We start from the raw sequence: 14,324 nt of genomic DNA on the forward strand, positions 1-14,324 counted from the left end.
CACTTTAAGGTAAAGATTAGGGGCATCATTCATGTTGTCTCTTACTTATTGCCTTGCCATGCCATGGCACTCACCTAATCATCACATCTTCATGGAGTTTCTACCATGGCCTAGACAGGGTACTGAGCACCGGTGATAGAGAAACGAGTAAAACCCAGTACCCTCAGAGAGCTCATAGTCTAATGAGAGAAGCAGGAACATAGACAAACACTTTCAATCTCTAACCTTTTGTGTTGGAGACAGGAGGTCTGAAAGAAAGTGAAGAACTCCCCCAAATCACCCACTGGGGGTCACCCCCCATCTGTATTCTCTCACCTGCCTGCCATGCTGAGCCTCAATGATACCCCCTTCCAGCCAGCCACACTCCAGCTGACAGGCATTCCGGGGATGCAGAGAGGCCATGCCTGGGTTGCCCTGATTTTCTGCATCCTCTACCTGATTTCCATCATAGGCAACCTCAGCATCCTCACTCTGGTAGTTCGGGAACATGCTCTGCACCAGCCCATGTACTACTTCCTCTCTATGCTCTCTCTCAATGATCTGGGAGTGTCCTTCTCTACACTTCCCACTGTGCTTGCTACCTTCTGCTTCAACTACTGCCACATTGGCTTCGATGCCTGCTTGGTTCAGATGTTCTTCATCCACACATTCTCTTTCATGGAATCAGGCATACTGCTGGCCATGAGCTTTGATCGTTTTGTGGCTATTTGTGACCCACTACGCTATGCCACTGTGCTCACCAACAGCCGCATCTTGGCTATGGGCCTGGGCATCCTTGCCAAGAGTTTCATCACACTCTTCCCTTTCCCCTTTCTGGTAAAACGACTGCCCTTCTGCAAGGGCAGAGTTTTGCATCATTCATACTGCCTCCATCCAGATCTCATGAAAGTGGCGTGTGGAGACATCCACGTTAATAACATCTATGGGCTCTTTGTTGTCGTTTTCACCTATGGCATTGACTCGGCATTCATCCTGCTTTCCTATGCATTGATCCTGAGAGCTGTGTTGGCCATCGCATCCCAGGAGCAGCGGCTCAAGGCACTCAACACCTGCATGTCACACATCTGTGCAGTGCTGGCTTTTTATGTGCCCATAATTGCTGTCTCCATGATCCATCGTTTCTGGAAAAGTGCCCCACCTGTTGTTCATGTCATGATGTCCAATGTCTACCTGTTTGTACCTCCCATGCTCAACCCCATCATCTACAGTGTGAAGACAAAGGATATACGCAGAGGGATCTTTAAAATCCTCCATAAATCCCAGAGTTGAGGAAGGCTACTAAGAAAAGTCCTTTGGAGAAAAGACTGGGGCTGGTTTTCCGGCTTTAGGAATGCTAAAACACGGGGAGGGAAACCAAGATCTTGAGAGCTGGAATATGGAACTAATAAGAGAACATCTGACTCAATAAAATGTCATAAATATATACTGAATATTTACCATGTGAAAATTTTGTGCTAGTTGCTAAGAATGTTATAATGGTGAATAAGGCATGTTGTTAAGTAAAAGATATATCAAGAAAAAAAACATAAAAATGAGTAACAGATGCCCTGAAAAATGTGTGGTATATATGGAAACAATGGAAATTTTACCCAGCAAACAGGCTGAGCACAAATAATGCTACTACCACTCAGAGTGAGGGAAATGATAGACATTAGACAGCAAATTCTGTGGAGGCTTGGTGCTTCATGTTCAAGAGAAGACCCATTTCATGTTCAGAGATCAAGATAAGACTCTGTGTGTGTGTGTGTGTGCGTGTGTGCTTATATAAAGTAATTTGTGAAGGATGAGAAGGGTTAGGGTACTTGGTTCAGGGTGATAGGAAAAAGAGAAGGTTGTGGTCTTAGCATAAGTAACTGCCTGAGAAGAAATCTTTAGGCAAAGAAAGCTTAGAACTTTATGTTCCAAGTATGGCCCAGTGAAGAGCAGCATTGGTATATCTGGTAGTTTTTTAGAGAAACAGAATCTTAGACCTCACACCAGACCTACTAAATTCAAGTTGTTTTAGTAAGACCCATGGGTGATTAAAGCTTGAGAAGCAAGTGCTACTCTTTCAAAGACCTCTCAGGTAATTTCCATGTAATCTGTAGCAAAATAACAAGACTCATGAGTTATAAGAGTCTGGAAAAGTGGTTCTCAAAGTGTAATTTCCAGACCAGCATCACCAGCCATGCTTGGGAATTTGTTAAGCAAGAAGATTCTCTGGCCCTTCCTCAGATTTCCTGAACCAGAAAATCTGGGAGGTGAGGTCTAATAAGCTGTGTTTTAATAAATCCTCCAGGTAATTTTGATATAATTCTCAAAGGTTGAGAAGCTTTAACCTAGAATATTAGTCTAGAATATTAAGAAGAATTGCAAACAGATTTGTTTAGACAAAGGGGAAATTTCATATTGAGAAATTTGGGAAGTACAATCTTGAGAAGATTGTGTGTGTGTGTTTTAATATTTTATTTACTTATTATTTATTTATTTATTTATCTTTAAAGGCTTAACAAGGTTTTTGTTGGGGGCAAGTCAGATAGGCAACTTCTATTGGTAATATCAAAATTGGAGACCTCCAGGAGGAAATCAGGTGCTCAACATAAACCACATTGTTTGCATAAACAGTTTACGCCTAGTGAGTCACTTTCAAATTTTGGGTCATGGAAACCCCCTGGAGATCCAAGTTCCCCGATGCCAAATGAGGGCTCTTTGCAACATGACCGTTCTAAGCATATGCTGTCTTGGACCTGCTATGTTAACTTTTTCTGCATACTGAACACCCAACTGATAAAGAGTGTTTTGAGTAGAGTCAAGCTTGTGCCATGAGTAAATCTGAATATACATGAGGTTTTCATAGTAAAGAACAAAACATCCCTGAGAAGGTTATTCCATGAAACTTGGTATAGGTGATTCCATGAAGGATAAAATCAACTACGGGTGTTGGTGGTGATCTGGGAGAATGGAGTTCTGATAGTCACCTATACTTGTAGACCAGAAAACTTAGTTGAAGATTCTGTATATTGTGATGCCACAAAAGCATTCCATGAAGAAAGAACGCAAATGTTCCACCTGTTTAAGTAAGAAACACTGTTCCCTGGGTTTTGAGGACTAGAACTGTTTCCAGCATTTGCTCATGTGGGTCTGCTCTGTCTTATGAAAACTCTCTCCATGTGCACACCCTTGAATTAACACAAGATCAGAGATAGCAGAGAAGTTATTGCACTGTGGGTGAGCACACAATGTCTGAGGGCACTTTGGCATATATGTATTTTCTCATGGTGTCTCACAATTAAAAGTCCTCAAATAATCCCAGCAAGGGCCTGCTCTAATTGTTCTGCTTGACCGAGATCCAGTCACAGGGCTCCTGGCTTCCGAGGAGTGCCAACTTGCCCCCTTTCCCCTGACACCCTTGCCCAGAAGGTTATTCCAAGGATAGAGTGTGCACAAACAAGATTTTATTTATTTGTTTTAGAGAGAGAGAGAGAGAGAGAGAGAGCGAGAGCAGGAGGAGGGGCAGGGGAAGATGGAGAGGGAGAAGCAGACTTTATGCTGAGATCAGGACCTGAGCCAAAATTGAGTCAGACACTTAGGCTTAATCAACTGAGTCCTCCAGAGGCCCCATGGGTGGTTTTGAAAGCTGGGAGGAGACTGAGTGAAGGGCAGGGGCACAGGAAAATGCAGATTACAGCCTTTTATCTCCACGAGGTGGTGCAGGTGGAACACTGAAACAGCGTCACAGAAGGATTTGATGAACAATCCCCCAGCCATCCAACAGTCACTCTGAGGCCCCTGTCCAACCCTGTAAACCCTTCTTTACCCCCAGTTCTCACCCCTTGCCATCACAACATACCTGGAATCCAAAATTCAGGCAAGCTCTAATTTTAAGGCTGTCCTCTAGGCAATTAGAACCTAGAGGGGAAAAAAAAAAATCAGTTGTTTGTCACAGTGAGATGTGGGACCTTGCCAGTTGTCAGTAGGATTTCAATGTATATAAGTCGCCTAACACCTCTTTTGCGGCTTCTCTCTCCTTTCTACAAAGTCTATGAACTTCTTTCTAAACAGTGTATTTCTTTTTTAGAAGGGATATGCTTACTCTGGTTATATTTTTCTACACCGAACATGTACCTGCTTTGCTTTGCTCTATTGTGGAAAATTCCACTTATACTCCACAGGGCACATTTATTTCTCTATTTAAGCTTTATGGGGGAAAGTGTTGCATAATTTCCCATAGATAACATTTAACACTTATAAAAGACCCCTTTGTTGGGATTTGTACAGATGCTAGGTTTACTATTGTCACTCCAAACCAGTACTTAGGGTTTCTGTTGACTTTTCCTGTCAATTAATGGAAACAAATCTTCAGAAACTGAATCTTTAAAAAAGACTTTTTAAAAGTAAAAAACAAAAACAAAAGCAACAAACAAACAAACAAACAAACAACAACAACAAAAAAAAAACCCAAATGAGATAATGACAGTTAAACCTAAAATCCTGTGCCTAGCAGTGTTTGGTACACCCAGTACATGTTAATTCAATGAACAACCAAATGACTAATTAAATAAATGAATGAATTGGATCTGATCTGATGCCTGTTCCCCATCATGTTGTCCCTAATGACATACCTAGAGTCGCTTGACTCTATGACTTCTCAAAGTCTTGCCCCTTCTCACCAGGGGCTTATGCCCAATCTGCATAGTTTTGGTCTCTGTTTTTCTCCTGTGATTCTCTGACTTCATTCACAAGGTTGTCATCTGCATTCTCTTGAATTCCATCTCCGGGTTCCCAACACATTCATCTGATCCAAGAAATTCTACAATAGTGGAAAGCAAAAAGTGCTCTTTGAAGATATTTCTCTTGGAGATATTTCCAAGTTCCTCATAGAGAAGGGGAAATTTTCTCTATATCTATCTTCTGTTTGCTTTCCCTAAGTATCCCACTCCTCAGTTTGTAAAGGGGAGAGAGCTCTCCTGCTATGCCTTCTTTTTTATTTTATTTTATTTTTTAAATTAACATATAATGTATTATTTGCCCCAGGGGTACAGGTCTGTGAATCATCAGGCTTATACACTTCACAGCACTCACCATAGCCCATACCCTCCCCAATGCCCATAACCCATCCACCCTATCCCTACCCACCACCCCCCAGCAAACCTCAGCTTGTTTTGTGGGATTAAGAGTCTCTTATGGTTTGTCTCCCTCCCGATCCCATCTTGTTTCATTTTTTTCCTTCCCTACCCCCAACAATCCCCTGCCCTACCTCTCAAATTCCTCATATCAGAGAGATCATATGATAATTCTTTCTCAGATTGACTTATTTCGCTTTCCTGTTATGCCGTCTTTAAATATATATTTATCCTTTTTGAAACTGAAACAAGGATGAGGCCAACTGAAATACTTAGTGGGAAGATTAAATATTTGGGAAAGAATTTATTAGGGGTATTTGAAATTGGGGACTCTAGCAGAATTTATGATAAGGGTAATTATCATGTGAGGTACAATCACATTAAAAACTGTTACTTTCTTCTTTTCATTTGAATATCTACCCCTATAGATAGGTACTAACCCCTTATGAATTGAGTTCCAAGTTCAAGAAATGCTAATCTCTTGAAATCATGAAGCTGGTAGATGGTAAAACTAGGACTCAAACCTACCTCTGTGTGACTGTGAACCCTACAGTCTTTAGCATCCTAGGATGTCTCTCCTGAATGAGACCTCTGAATTTGATGAGGGGTTGAGTGTAAGGGATGGGAGTGAGAATTGAGTAGGGAACAGCTACGATGAATGGGTGAAGGAAGCTCAGTCATATCCCTTATTGGTTAAATCCTGGACTCCAAGCTCTCTTCTCTTGAGCTCTGAGTCCCAGAGTTCGCCCACTGGGGTCTAAATTTTAGGTTCTGCCTGTGATACAGGTTTTAAGTCCAGAATTTGAGGATGCAGATTCCCGGTTCTGGGCTGAGAGTTCCAGTTTCGAGACTGGATTATTGGGGGCCAAGAGGATGTTGCCATGGAGCCTGGGGGATTTGTCTTCATCCTCTACATCACAGGGAAGCTGTTGAGATTTTTATTTTCTGTGCAGAGAGAGGGAAGTATATTTAGGGGATGTATTTTTCTTTCCTTTCTCTTCCCAAGGGGAGATATAATCCCCCTCCTTTTCTCATCACCAGCTCAGCATCACCCTCAGGCACACCAGGGCCCCAGGGTCCTGGTCCCTGGGGACTCTCACTTAGAGACATATAGAGTCCTCCTCCCCTCTTACTCCTGCCTGCCTAAGGCTTTTTTTCCATGCCTTCATGAGCTCTGGCCTATGCTCTTTCAGTCTCACTGCCATTTCACAAAGCTCTCTCAGGTGAGTCTGAGTCTGTTTGCCTCTCCAAGGCTTGTGTACAAGAGTATGTTTTGGTCTATAATTCCATTTGGGCCTCTGAGGTTCTCCCGGTCTCTCACGTCTCTGTATCTTTGAGTGAGTCTCTGTCAGGTCACATATGGGCTGTGTATTTGCTGTGACTTGTATGGTCTGTGATGGAGAGGTTTAAAAAAAAATATCTCCAGATCTTATTTTTGTGTAGGTTTCCTACAAAAGAGTAATATTTATTCAAATTTTCCTGGTCCTCCCACACAATTTCAGATAGGGTGCCAGAAAGTGGTTTAGGAAAAGACACATGAACTCACGACAGGTGAGGACTGGCCTCTCTTGGGCCCTACACAGATTCACAGCCCTGATATTCTCAGTGTCACAGGATGAGAGAGAGATCTTGGCAGGCTGGACCTCAGGTCTGAGGGCAGAAAGACAGTTGAAAAAGGCAGAAAGGGCCTTTAGTCCCAATGCAGCAGGTGCTGGGATTGTCCTGCCAACATTCCCAGCAAAGATTATTCAGTCTTTGATTGAACATCTCTGCTGACCAGAAGATTATCACCCTATTGTGCAGCTTTGACTCTTAAACAAATAACTACACAAGTAAATACATGTGTGCGAGTTCAGATGTATTTTGCAAGCAATTAACAGATACCAGGAAGACTAATATTCAGGTGAAATATGAAAGAGATTGTTTCTCTGTGTCTGCAGCAGTTGCATCAATATGGAGGAAGCATCTTTAAGCCCCAGGTAGGAAAGCACTTCAGAAGTCAGTGCATCTAACGAGGATAGCGGCAATAAGTGCAGTGAGCTTCCCGTCACTGGGAGTGTTCAAGCTGATTGTGGGTGACAGTTTGATAAGGATGCAGTGGAGGAGAATCTATCAATTGGTGCAAAACTGGACGCTGGTTTCAGGTCCTAGAGAGACTGTTGGCAACTGAATCAATGGATATCTGAGTGGGGCCACTTTAGAAGGTTTCCTGGCCTCTTCCACCTGCCCCCCCACCATCCCACCGTCTGCATAGAAGGTTGGGAAAAAAATGTGCATCTGTTACTCTGTCCTTTTCACCACCTGTGAAAATTGAGACCAACTTATCCAGCATCGCCTCATTCTTCTCCCTTAGGTGGCTTCTGTTTCTTCTTCTTCTTCTTTTCTTTTCAGTGTAACAGTATTCATTGTTTTTGCACCACACCCAGTGCTCCATGCAATACGTGCCCTCCCCAATACCCACCACCTGGTTCCCCCAACCTCCCACCCCCCACCCCTTCAAAACCCTCAGGTTGTTTTTCAGAGTCCATAGTCTCTCATGGTTCACCTCCCCTTCCAATTTCCCTTCTTAAACACAATTAAATACTATTCTTATCTCCACATTACAAGTAAAAAACTGAAAACAAACAAAATCCCCTTTGGATCAGAGTATAAGTAAGTTGCCCACATCACATCTAGTAATCGGCTGAGTGTGGATTTTGACAGATATGATTTATTCAGTTTCTGCTCTCAATTTTTAAGCTACGCTATCTCTCCTAAGATTGGGCAGTTTCAAATATTTCCTTTACATGTAAAATTTTAGGCTTTTAGAGGTCAGAGAAAGAGGAGGTGAGAAGAAAGTGTCTGTTATATTTTTACCCAAAATGATGTAGATGGCTGCAACTTCCCTCACGTCCTTCCTTCTCCCTCCTTCAGCCTTTGAGGTGAGCTGCTAAGGCAGAAGACCTTCAGGAGGAAGCTAATTTAATTTTCTTGTTCCAGATGTCAGGTGAAGACATCTCTGCTTTTGGTGACATGAGAGCTGAAAGCAATGAAAGTCTTGATGTCCTGTCTGTCTTCCTAACTGGCATCCCAGGATTGGAGGCTCAACATGGCTGGCTTTCTATCCCCTTCTTCACCATGTATATTGTGGCCATTGTGGGTAACAGCCTAATCATGGCAGCAGTGCATGTGGACGCTGCTCTGCATGAGCCCATGTACCTGTTCCTCTCCATGCTGGCTGTGACTGAGGTGGGTGTTTCTGTGTCTACACTGCCCACTGTCATGGGTATTCTTTGGTTTGATGCTCGCCAGATTGACTTTGATGGCTGCTTGGCTCAGATGTTCTTCATCCACACCTTCTCAGGCATGGAGTCAGGGGTCCTTTTGGCCATGAGTTATGACCGCTTTGTAGCTATCTACAATCCACTGCGATATACAGCCATCCTAACCCTCTCCCGTATCATCTGCATGGGTCTGGGAATCACACTGAAGAGTGTGATGTTCATGACCCCACTTCCAATCCTTTTGAGGCAACTGCCCTATTGCCATGTTAATGTCCTCTCCCATTCCTACTGTCTCCACTCAGACCTGATCCAGCTGCCTTGTGCTGATACTAAGCTCAATAGCATCCTGGGTTTGTCCATTGTCCTGGCCACTTTTGGGTTGGACTCACTGCTCATCGTGGTCTCTTATGTGCTGATTCTTTACACGGTGCTAGGCATTGCCTCTGGGGAGGGACGGCGGAAGGCCCTCAACACATGTGTGTCTCATATCTGTGCAGTGCTTTTGTACTATGTGCCCATGATTGGGGTGTCTGTGATGCATCGAGCTGCCAAGCATGCCTCACCCTTGGTCCACACACTCATGTCTAGCATCTACCTCTTTGTGCCTCCTGTCCTCAACCCCATCATCTACAGTGTCAAGACCAAGCCAATCCGACAGGGAATTTTCAACTTGTTCTCCTGCAAGAGGAAATAGCTCTGAATCCTTCTAACAGGGCAAAGATTTCAAGCCACTCCATAAACTCTGATGGTGTTTCTGCTGTGAGCAAAGCTGGACACCAGGTATTTTGTGGAGGAATAGGAATGAGCAATTCTAAGCATTGTCACAGGCTTGACTCTGGATCATGAGTCATCCCTGGCCCCTTTTATTTCACATCCTGTCAACATCTGTGTGCCTCTGTATGTATGTATGCGAATGTCTTCTCTCACCAGATGTGATCAGCCTGAGGGCAGAGATCGTGAATTTCACTTTTTATTTACCCCCAAACGTCCTAAACAAAAAAGCCCGATAAATAATAAGTTAACAGTAAAGTTAGTAAGTTAACATTAAGGCTGGGGTCTTGATGTTTGGATTGAAACAAAATAAATTGCTATTTTTGAGAGGTTGGGGGGGGTTAAGAATATCCCCCAAGAAAGAGATTGTCCTAGGAATGTGCTCTGAGTAAGGTGAGCATACTTTTTGGTTTGCCTGAGATAATCATGGTTTACACTTACTTTCCTCAGCATCATTATTTATATAGCACTCTCTTTCCCTCCCCAGAATGTCCTTGTTTAAACAATAACTTGTATGGGAACTTACTTATGAGGCAGCCTCCATCCTGGTATGTAAGGAACCAGACTCTGTACAATCCACATCCAATGATCTCTACCCTTAGAATTTATGTACTTGGAGACTCTGAGGTTGAGGAACAGCTGACTAAATTACCTCAGTTTAGACACAAAATAAAATATAGGCAATCTCAGATTGCCCAGGTTTCAGATCCTGAGAATTCTACCAAAAGCCCAAATTCTGCTCCAGTACACTCTCAGACCATATTTGCAGGGCCAAGTAGGTCTGGTGTCACTGTGCCTGGATATTCATGTTTTTCTTTCCTCCCCTCCCTTCAGCCTTCAGTAACCTCAGCTTATGGTATGATGGATTTATTTTTATATGTTTCTTGACCTTACCCTGCCTTCAGCCCTGTCAGCATGGAGCTGGTTGTATCTACCTATGCATTTCTAGGGTTTCTTGGAAACCTTTAGTCAAATGAAAAAGACCATTCTCACACCTCTTAAGGAACACAGACAGGGCTTTGTGTAGCCTGCATTGATAGGACTGGGCTGGTTGACCAGTAATTGGTCTCAGGTTTTCAGCCTTTCTTACTTCAGGGCCTCCAAGTACAATGCAAATGTTTTCCTCACCATATACAGTTCTTCCTGACTTCATCCAGTTCATTAGGTGATGGTTACTTTTTGTCACTAATTACTAGATGACATGCCCACCAATAACAGTTTCTATAAAGTCTGGGTGACTGATTATTTCTTACAACTGCATGTGCACTTACAATTATCTCCAAACAAAAGATTTACTTTTTTTTTTTTTTTTTAAGATTTACTTTTTAGGGGCTCCTGGGTGACTTTGTTAATTCTCAGGCTCTTGTTTTTGGCTCAGGTTAGGATCTCAGGGTCATGATATAAAGGCTTGAGTTGGACCCCATGTCTGCTCAAAGACTCTCTCTGCACCCCCCAAAATAATTAAATAAAATCCTTTTTAAAAAGTTTAATTTTTAAAAGGACATGAGAAATACAAACCTAAATTTTATATTAGATTTAACAGGCATACAATTCCTCAGAATTTTAGAATGTCTGCTCTTCAAAACACGTTATTAAGGAAATGAAAAAGCAAGTTAAAGACAGGGAAATTATTTATAGTACACGAATCTCACAAAAGATTTACATACAGAGTAAATAATGATCTTTTATAATATGATAAAATACAATGCAATTAAAACCACAGTGAGCTAAGACTTAACAAGTTAGTATGACTAACATTGAAAAGACTGAGAAAGATGTTACACATTGCTGGTGGAAATGTAAAAATAGTACAAGTGCTTTGGAAAAATGCATGGCAGGCACAAGATAAATGAAAACATGTGTTCATGAAAAAGCTTAACACAGGAATGCTTTTTCATAATAGCCCCAATATGGAAACAACTGAAGTGTCCACTCATAGGTGAATGGATAAGCAAAATGTGAATATCCATATAGTGGAATATCACTGAGCAATAAAAAGGAACAAACTATCATACATACAAAGACATGAATGAGCCTCAAAAACATGGTTTGCAAAACAAGAAAGACACAAAAGACTACACATGATAATTTCATTTATATGAAATTCTAAAAAAGGCAAAAACTAATCTATCATGATAGAATGTAGATCTGTGGTTACCTAGGACTGGGTGCAGGGCAGGGAATTGACTGGAAGTGATTAAGAGGGAAGTTTTGGGGGTGATGGAAAAATTCCATATTTTGATTGGGTGGTGGGTACAAGTATTTGTCTACATCATTAAACTGTACGCTGATAATGTGTGCATTTAATTTTATGTAAATTATAACTCATTAAGGTTGATTTCTAAAAGACAAAACACAAGATTATATTGTGTCTTAGATTCAACACATACAAAAATACTCTATCAACTTGCTATTAGAATTTCTATATGCTCACTAAAAAAAGAAAAAGGACTGATCTATTTCCCCAGCAACATTTCTCACATAACAATGTGTTAGTAACAAGTTGATAGGCACATCTGGGTGCCTGGGTGGCTCAGTTATTAAGTATTTGACTTCTGATTTCTGCTGAGGTCAATGATCTTAAGGTCATGAGATGGAGACCCTTGTGGGGGTCCGTGCTTAATGGAGTCTGCTTCTCTCCCTCTCCCTCTGCCCTTCCTTACATGTGCTCTCTCTCTCTCAGATAAATATATCTAAAAAAAAAAAAATACACCCTCCCCCCCAAAAAAACAAATAGTGATACACAGATAGATAACTTCTAAGAAAAATATGTGCAATACTGTAGCATAATGAATGTGATATCTATAGTAACTTAATAGTAGCCAATTTTTAATACATATGATGCCACTACCTTTTTCCTGCTAATTCACAGGTTAAAAGTTATCGCTGGAGTCCTCTGTTTTGCACATATTACCTGCTGTTCAATATACCATGCAGATATCACCGTCAGTAAACACACACACACACACACACACACACACATATATATACATATATGTATATATATATATATGTGCATATATTTACCTCAAGCTATGACTAGACTCTAGCTCCCAAGGTGAGAGGCAAAGAAATACAAACAGATACCAGGCTATAATTCCATAATCATAAAAATCCACCTATAGAAATGCTCATATTAGGACATAAACAGCATGTCAAATGTTTTACCCTTTGCAAACGAATGCAGAAGGATTGTATAAGCATGTACATCCACATTTAGTCCTGGTAAGAGTGGATTGTTGGACAAATTAGATGAGTTTAGCATTTTTATTAAAAAATGTTTAAATATTTTTTCCCTGATATTTTTCCAGTATGGAATATAATGTTGGAATAAAATTTTAATATATAAATTGAATTAATTCTTTTGCCATATTCTGCATTCCTTCCTGGGAATCCCTGATGTCATAAGTGATTTATCAACATTAACATACATTATAGTTCTTTCTGTACCGCTATAAACTGCTATGGTATGTGGCAAATGCATAGTGTCATGTATGTACCATTCCAGTATTATAGAATGATTTTATCCCTCTAGAAAATCCTCTGTGCTTCACCAATTCAGCACCTTACTCTTCCAAATCCTTGGTGATCACTGATTAGTTTATTATTTTTCTAGTATTGCCTTTTTCAGAATTTCATATAAATGAAAGCAAACATGTATGTTTTTAAGGATTGTCTTATTTAGCAATACACAATTTAGGGTTCATCTATGCCTTTACGTATCTTGGTATCTCATTCCTTTTTTTAATTTCTGAATAATATCCCATCATCTGGATGTACCACATTTTTTTTAACCTATTTACCTGATGAAGGGCAAATTCGTTGCTTCAATTTTTCTCTGTCTTTGCTTTTTTGCTCATTATTTGCAAGAAGATTCTTAGGTGCCCAGTTAGAATCAGATCCCTTTTTCTGTAGCAGCAGCCTGACCTATCTTTTGCTTGAACTAATACAATCCACTTCACATCCCTAAAAAATTGATATTCAATCCTACTTCCTCTTATATATCTCATTTAAAATAATTTTAAAAGGATCAAGAAGACCACCTTCTGAATTTTATGAGATACAAGCACATATCCATATTGACATGGGACTATTAGAGTCATTTACTTTCTGGGCACTGAGTAACTTATGTAGAAACATTTCACAATAGCTAAAAAAATTTTCCAAAGCCAAATCTATTTTGAAATCTAAACATACATGTCATTTCTTAAGTCGTGAAGGCCACACACATACACACATGCACAAATACACAAAGGAAAGAACAGCTTTGTCCAGGGAAAGGAAACAGAAAGATTGAATAAAGAATTAGGGCAGACTTCTTCATTTAATCTTCATTTAGTTTCCACTTAAATATTGGCAGTTGTCTGGGAGTTTGGTGACTATAATATTCAGTATCAGATAGAAAGCTCTCACTAAGAGATTATTTCATTCTCAATAGCTGCTGGAAAGGCAGCACACCAAGACATGACCCTCGCAAGCCTATGAGCTTAGAGTCGATGGGTGCCTTGTCTTCCATTACTTAGACTATACTTTATAACACGGACAGTCAGCCAGATCATTCACCGGTCATTGAACAACATACTTTGCCCAATAATTCCTCTTTGTGTTTCCAAACTCTAGTCTTTTTAGTGTAACCAAAATATTCCTACTCTCTTCTACAGCTGACTTTAGTTTTACAGTTACAGAAACATAGGCCATGGGTTGGAATAGTCTGCCAGTGCTGCCAAAAAAAAAGTACCACAGACTGGGTGGCTGAAACAACTTATTTTCTCACAACTCTGAAGGCCTTGCACAATTTCTCACCATTCTGGTTTTCTTTGAGGCCTTCGTTCCTTGGCTTACAAATGGTTGTCTTCTCCCTATGTCATCACATTGTCCTCCCACTGTGGTTGTGCTTATCTATATCTAATCACCCCTTTCTTCATGGGACACCAGTCATACTGGAGTAGAGCCCATTCTAGTGAACTCATTTTAACTTAATTACCTCTTTAAAGACCCTATCTCTAAATACTGTCATATGCAAAGATATGGGGATTACAATTTCTACATATGAATTTGCAGGGGACACAATTCAGCCCATGACACTGGTAGTTCTCATTGTCCTGAGCTGAATTTTATTCTGTCATCTCCACCTCAGAAACCCATCCTCCCATCGGGGAAGTCTTTAGAGGGTAGTGGAAGTATCTGT

General features: G+C 40.9%; 2 protein-coding genes across 2 annotated transcripts; both read left to right on the forward strand.

Moving 5' to 3' along the window:
- The first annotated feature begins 324 nt into the window (after positions 1 to 324).
- LOC123949337 (olfactory receptor 51I1) lies at positions 325 to 1,269 on the forward strand. Its single transcript, XM_046016747.1, has one exon. The coding sequence runs from the start codon at positions 325 to 327 to the stop codon at positions 1,267 to 1,269; it is 945 nt and encodes a 314-aa protein (XP_045872703.1).
- Positions 1,270 to 8,114: 6,845 nt separating this feature from the next.
- On the forward strand, positions 8,115 to 9,059 carry LOC123949471 (olfactory receptor 51I2-like). The gene has a single exon (XM_046016949.1). It carries the CDS (start codon positions 8,115 to 8,117, stop codon positions 9,057 to 9,059), a length of 945 nt encoding a protein of 314 aa, XP_045872905.1.
- Positions 9,060 to 14,324: the final 5,265 nt, after the last annotated feature.

This window comes from Meles meles, chromosome 8 (assembly GCF_922984935.1).
Source record: "Meles meles chromosome 8, mMelMel3.1 paternal haplotype, whole genome shotgun sequence".
NCBI lineage: Eukaryota > Metazoa > Chordata > Mammalia > Carnivora > Mustelidae > Meles > Meles meles.

Excerpts from the sequence above, each read along its gene's own strand:
- LOC123949337 (XM_046016747.1), top strand. The coding sequence starts at position 325 with ATGCTGAGCCTCAATGATACCCCCTTCCAGCCAGCCACACTCCAGCTG.
- LOC123949471 (XM_046016949.1), top strand. The coding sequence starts at position 8,115 with ATGAGAGCTGAAAGCAATGAAAGTCTTGATGTCCTGTCTGTCTTCCTA.